The sequence below is a fragment of the Habropoda laboriosa genome, unplaced genomic scaffold (genome assembly GCF_001263275.1).
Source record: "Habropoda laboriosa isolate 0110345459 unplaced genomic scaffold, ASM126327v1 scaffold346, whole genome shotgun sequence".
NCBI lineage: Eukaryota > Metazoa > Arthropoda > Insecta > Hymenoptera > Apidae > Habropoda > Habropoda laboriosa.
The window spans coordinates 847,289-853,537 of record NW_017100529.1 but is presented as its reverse complement, the minus strand read 5'-3'; the positions used below and the strand labels follow the sequence as shown (position 1 = coordinate 853,537).

The 6,249-nt window shown below is 32.9% G+C and overlaps 1 protein-coding gene across 1 annotated transcript; it reads right to left on the bottom strand.

Moving 5' to 3' along the window:
* Window positions 1-1,586: 1,586 nt before the first annotated feature.
* Window positions 1,587-5,408, bottom strand: LOC108576534 (neuromedin-K receptor-like). Its single transcript, XM_017939546.1, has 9 exons — window positions 5,402-5,408; window positions 4,384-4,586; window positions 4,063-4,211; window positions 3,840-3,961; window positions 3,418-3,635; window positions 2,947-3,047; window positions 2,782-2,872; window positions 1,962-2,080; window positions 1,587-1,839 (listed from the first exon to the last, which is right to left on the bottom strand). The coding sequence occupies exons 1-9, from the start codon at window positions 5,406-5,408 to the stop codon at window positions 1,587-1,589; spliced, it is 1,263 nt and encodes a 420-aa protein (XP_017795035.1).
* Window positions 5,409-6,249: the final 841 nt, after the last annotated feature.

Genomic DNA, 6,249 nt, shown 5'->3' with positions numbered 1-6,249 from the left:
CAAAGTAAGAAAGCAAGGTTATAGGATTTTAAGTATTTGTATTATTACAGTACTCCTTTATTGATATTTCATATAGGAAAAGTAGTGGATACATTTCTAGTTATTGATATACAAAATTGGATTTTCTATTAACTTCAAAGAATTTTTATTTCACTCTTTTTTTAACACAATTATATTTATCATAGAACAAAAAGTTATTTCATTTTTACATAATATAAAAATTGTTTATTAATACAAGATACTATTATGAAATGCAGAAAATATTTGTCAAAATTGTATACACACATTTTATTTAATAACAAAAGAAACTTTTAGTGCTAAAGATTTCTTTATATAACATTCTATATTTCAACAGAAGTTATTGACTAGAAACGTTTTGTTATTTAACATCATGAATTACATCAACTTTAACATTTAATTATGTTTAAATGGTATTGTGTCTTTTTTTAATCATTTTCCTTATACTCAGGACCTTTTGGCAGAATAGGTCCAAAGATCAAAATCGTCATTACCCTGTTTGTTATTGTAATTTTATACAACATGTGCACATAGACATAGAAAATAACAGTACATTACAGAATACATGTTATATTTCTTTAATTTGTAGTGCAGATGTCAAATTAGAAATCAGTTAAATATCTACTTTTTATTGTAACAATACCTATGCTATAATTTCACTAATGATAATTTTGATACATTATTAAAGCATCTGTTTCTCAGCTTCAAGGGTAATTCATGCTAATTTTGATTATCTTTTAATACTTAATCTGATTATTAACATCAATATAAATCATCATACAGTTTGTATCAAACTTTGGTGTTTTTCTTTGATGTTGCAAAGAAACTCTTAGTTTTGCATAAAAGAATTTCCTAAATTTATAATAGTTAACATTAACAGAAGGATATTATTCTAAGAAACGTTTCACAGCCTTGCACATCTTCTGGAATTCTTTCATTAACTTTAGTAACTGTGATCCCAACAAATGTAATTAGTAAAAAGAATGTTTCAAAGTTTCAAACTCATAGGATGTTTTTCTTTAATACTATCAATTACCTCTGTCAATTTAAAAAAATATTCACCGCTGCATCTTCTCTGCAATTAAGCGTTTCTACGAATTCTATTCCTAAATAGTAATTCACAGATCGAATGCAAAGGAAAAAAAAATAGATATTTCTGTATGTACATATACATATATACACACTATAGATGTAATAAATGCTAGGCAAATGTTATCACCTTACAATAGATAAATGTCGTTGAAGAGTTTTGGCAACGATTAAAGAAACTGAAATGTAAATGTCGTTAAACTAAAAGAAATTCTTATTATCACTGTAAAATACGTGAAAAAATTATTCTATACTGGTATCAACTTATAGGAAATTTCACGCTTTAATGTATCACCGTTAAAGGTTGTACCAGAAGTGTTAAAATTTCGCTATCTATACGAAAGATAAATCAGCTGTTACTTCGCTGTTTCTTTGCTTATCATTTACGCAAAATAGTAGCGAAAACTTTGCATTTTGAGCAGAGTCACTTCTGTCGTTAATCCTGTTTTCAATTAATCGTCTAATTTCTCTTTACACTACTACAGGCATAATTCTTCAATGCCGAGGTCTTCTTGCGTGTGTTGATGTTCGTCGGAGGAAAAAACGTACAATTCTTCATTTTTTCTAGAACAGTTATTTCCACTGCGAATATAACAACTAATTCCTCTTTTACTTCGTCCGCTTAGTTGGTGATCCGCGATGAACGATTCAGACGATTCTTTCGTCGGTGCACCTTTGTAAAACGACGAAACGTTTGGATAGGTACCGGAAATCGTTCGTCTCCATTCGTATCTGGAATATTTTCAGAATCGTTTAAATACATTCTTGTGAAATTTACCGTTGAAATTTCAACGACTTCTAGGTGGAAATTTTGCAACGAATTATTTGTAATTTGTAGGCGTTGAAAATCGTACCTAATGGAAGTCCGGGTACTTTGTGTTTTATCCGTGTCCGTGGTATTGGTTGGCGGACTGGTTGACCATTTTCGCCATAAAAAGGGACATCGTTGTTTGAATTCTCTTCGGAATTTTTCCTAAAAATATTTCACGCTTTAAGGTATGCTCAGTTAGAAATTTTGAAAAATTCAATTTTTCGGTTTTCACAGTTTTCTTCAAGCATAGGTGGAAAAGATTTCCTGAAAGTTTCAAGTTGATTCGATTCAAATCTACGGAGCTGTGCGGTGACCAAAGTATTGCAAAAATCACTGTGTCGATTTATACTTCAAATTTTTCAGGCTTATTGTAGAGATAGAAAACTAGTCTTTGAACGAACGATTTTTTTGTTTTTTTAATTGACGAAAATCAAGCGTTTTTTATACTGAAAACTGATACCTTGACTTTGACTTTCAAATTTATTCAAACGCGCTTCGTTCAAAGACTGGTGAATTTAATATAATAACTAAATTTTTTCGAATTTTTAATTTTCGATAATCGATGATCGCTGCAACGCTTAAAAAAAAAAAAGGACTTTCAAGAAAGCGGCCGTATCTTTGACAATTATTAATATTTTTCAACGAAAAAATTCTGATAGTTGCTTGAAAATATAGTCTTTCAGATACGGCAAGATGTATCGTAAAAAGTTGACAAGTTTCTTCGAAACAAATTCGCAAAGGTCACGTTTTTTCCCACTTCCTAACTAAGCATACCCCCTTAAGGTGGAATTTTCGTGTCTTGGTTAAATTGTTCCCGTGAGAATCTTATTTAAGCTGAAACATTCGTGTTAATTTACACTCACATTGTATATTCCGTAGATGAACGGATTGCAGCAGCTATTCGACATAGCCAGCGAGTCACAGAAAAACCATATGTAATTGATATATTCGTATCTGCAATTGTGTTGTCCAAATTTCATGTATTCCGATAATAGGCCGTTTATTGTGTAAATGGAAAAATTACTCACACGTTAATTTCTGGATAAAGAAACTGTAAAAAGTAGTATGTTTGAAGTGGTAGCCAACAAATTGCGAACAGGGCTACGACTATAAGGAACATTTTGATTACCTGCAAAATGCAATTTAAGGATCTGTTAATTAGGAAACATTAAGATGAAATATGACGACGTAGCAAACATATGTCCGTATTAAAATGAAATGTTCGCATTCTTTATACATACTACCGTAGTATCAAAAAATCACAATATGCATTTCTTGACGTAATATGCGAATATTTATTCCCATAATTTCATCCACGTGAAAATTTCAACAAGTTTGATTAGAGTCCATTTAAATTGCGCGCGTAACGCGTGTAATTATTAATTTAGCTTTGTTTTCGTTTACGAAAGAGCATTTCATTTCTTCGTGTTAGACAAAATGAACAATTCTGCATAGCAAGGTTTGATGTTGATTTGGCAAAAAATGTGAAATTTTGGTACCCTCATTTTATTCCTCATCAAATTCACGTCCCGAGAGTCTTCCGCATTCCCTGGCGCTTTGTTGCTCCACAGTTTCAACGTCATTCTTGCATAGACGCAGGAAATAATTGAAAGGGGAATTAGGTATTGCGAAAGTACCAAAAATCCTGCGTAAATTAACATCGATTCGTCAGATAGATTCGCGTGTGTACAGAATGGCTTGTAATGTACTTGACTATCTAAAAGAAGATAATTAGACGATCTGTTTTACGTGGTTCTTCATCCTCTATATCTATATATACGTAGAGTAGTTGTAATTTCAAGGAAAATATAGGAAAAATAAGGAGATAAAGTGAGCACGTGATATGACTTCAAACTTTTTTACCTTACTCTCGAAAAAAGAAAAATTCGAGAAACTTATCACAACGAGCTTTAGAACTTACCTCTACGATTTTCTGGCACCATAACGACCTTCTGTGCAACAGCACTTGGCGTTGCTAAACACACCCCGACAATCCAAATTCCAACGATGAAAATTTTCGCAGTGTGTTTGCTCGGTCTAGCGCTGTTCGGGTTAGAGAGTAAAGGAAGAGGGTGTAAAAATAGTTGGCAAAAAAAAGAAATTCCAAAATTGAGTGGTACCTTCGAGAGAGATTAACGACGTACCTGAGAGGTTTTAAAATTGCTTTATGTCGATCGATAGCAATTGCTGTCAGCGTGAAAATCGAGACGTTCACTGAAAGAGCTCGTATGAAAGGGCAGAAAGCACACATAAAATAAGGCAGATTCCATCTTTGCAGCAGGGCTGCTTGAAACTTGAAAGAAAAATATTAAATTTCTACGATGTCTTTCGTTTTCTAACTTTTTCTGTTTTTTTTTCTTTTTTTCTTTTAGGTCAGCACAATTTGCACAGTTTTGCCTCTTTTCTTTCTTTTTTTTTCTTTTTTTTTTCGGTAAAGCGAATATAGTGTAATTAAATTGTTTTACCTGAAATGGAATCGCAAACAACCCTATAATAATGTCCGCAAACGCTAAGTTTGCTATGTAATAATTTTTAACAGTCTGCATACGCCTGGACGTGGCTATTATCCACATAACCAGCGCGTTTCCCACCACAGCTAGAACAGATATCGTTCCGTACAACATGCTGAGGAACACGAGAATCGTCGTTGGCACTTCATACTTGTTAGCTGAAAATCAATGAAAACATATGGAAATTACATTATAAACGGTGGAATATTTATAGAGGGAAAATAAGATGGAAATGTAAATGTTTCCCAATATATCACGCTTTGCACGACGAGTATTCGACGAATATGAATGGACAGTGTTTACTTTTGCGAGTAAAATTCGTTCAATTGAATATTTTTAATTCTTGCAAAAATTCGTTGTGAAATTTCATGGAAATTTAAGTTTCACGTTAATTTCGAACGTTTCGAATGATTTTGGATTTATTAAAAAGTAGATACACTCCTTTTATCAACGATTGAAAGAAACTCGTGGAGGGAATGACCTACAACACGTCGATCCAGATAAGATTGTCGTTGTTCACCTCGTTTTCTTCTTCGTCTCTTCGAATAACGTCTTCGACGTAAAATAGGATGAATAGTTTTGCGTGAAAGTTAAAAGCGTCATGAATAAAAACATCGAACTTTTGCATCTCGACATTCGCGTTACGCGAAACTGAAAAGGGTAGGAATAATTCAGCATAAAAAGTGTTGTGTGTTGCAACAATTTCGAAGATGCGACGGCTTATTCGTATTTATGACACCGTTTTAGCACAGCCATTGAAAAATCAAAGCGATCCTACGTTCAATTCAAATTTGACCCGATTTATGCTGAAACCGATAAATATCCAACGTGTATTGTAGAAAAAAAAAAAAGAAAAGTGTATATGTGTGTTATTCGTGTTGATTATTGCAACGTGTTTCATAACACGCGAATGCATGATAGAAAGTCATTTCTCACTTGATCAAAAGGAAAATGGAACGACATAAAAAATTACCTGACATTTCACTTGAAATTTTTCCAAGTATAGCTGCACATCACTGTTAGTGCATTTGTTATTTTATTTTGCAATATTTTAACGTGAAATTTGATTTAGCGATTGACGCTGTACGTTTTCTTTTTTTTTTTCGAATTGCGATATTATGAATTTTCTTTGTTGATGGATTGTAAGGAAAAGGCAGAAAATGTTTGTAGCAGGATGTATCTGTCCTTTAGCTGTACGTTATTTAGACATCACGTGAATTTCTGTCACGAAGACAGTGACCGAAAACTTCCGGTCTTGTAATGTGCAAAACCATGCTATACAGGGTGATTCACGCATTTGGAACGAGTCGTATTTCTTTTCTGATTGCAATTAGTATTCTAAATCTCGTTTTTCAGCTCATTTTGTACACGTGTACTATTGTAATTTAATATTTAAGAAAATTGTCGAACAACAAATATTTTAAAGCAAGTAGGATATAATTAGGTGCTTAACTGCAGTCCTTCATGAAAAGATTGTATTGCATGTAAGAACAACGAGAGTGTATATATGCAGTACGCGAAGGAATTTAGGTTAGCACTTTAGTGGAGGACCTTAACTTGTGAACGAGAGCTTTCAAACCATTGTATCCATCACCCTTAACGCTACTTCAGTTGAATAGAGCTTTAAATTGATACTGCATACACTTTTAGTTCATTGATCATTCTGTTAATAAATTGTCGCGATTCAATTTAGATGTTTCTTATTCGAATAACATTTCTCATTCAGTAAAATTGTATTTTCAAAAAGAAAAAGAAAAATGGTCTCTGGCGACCGTTCGTAAATCAGGAATTCGGAAATCTCTCGAGTGACTGATCATACTG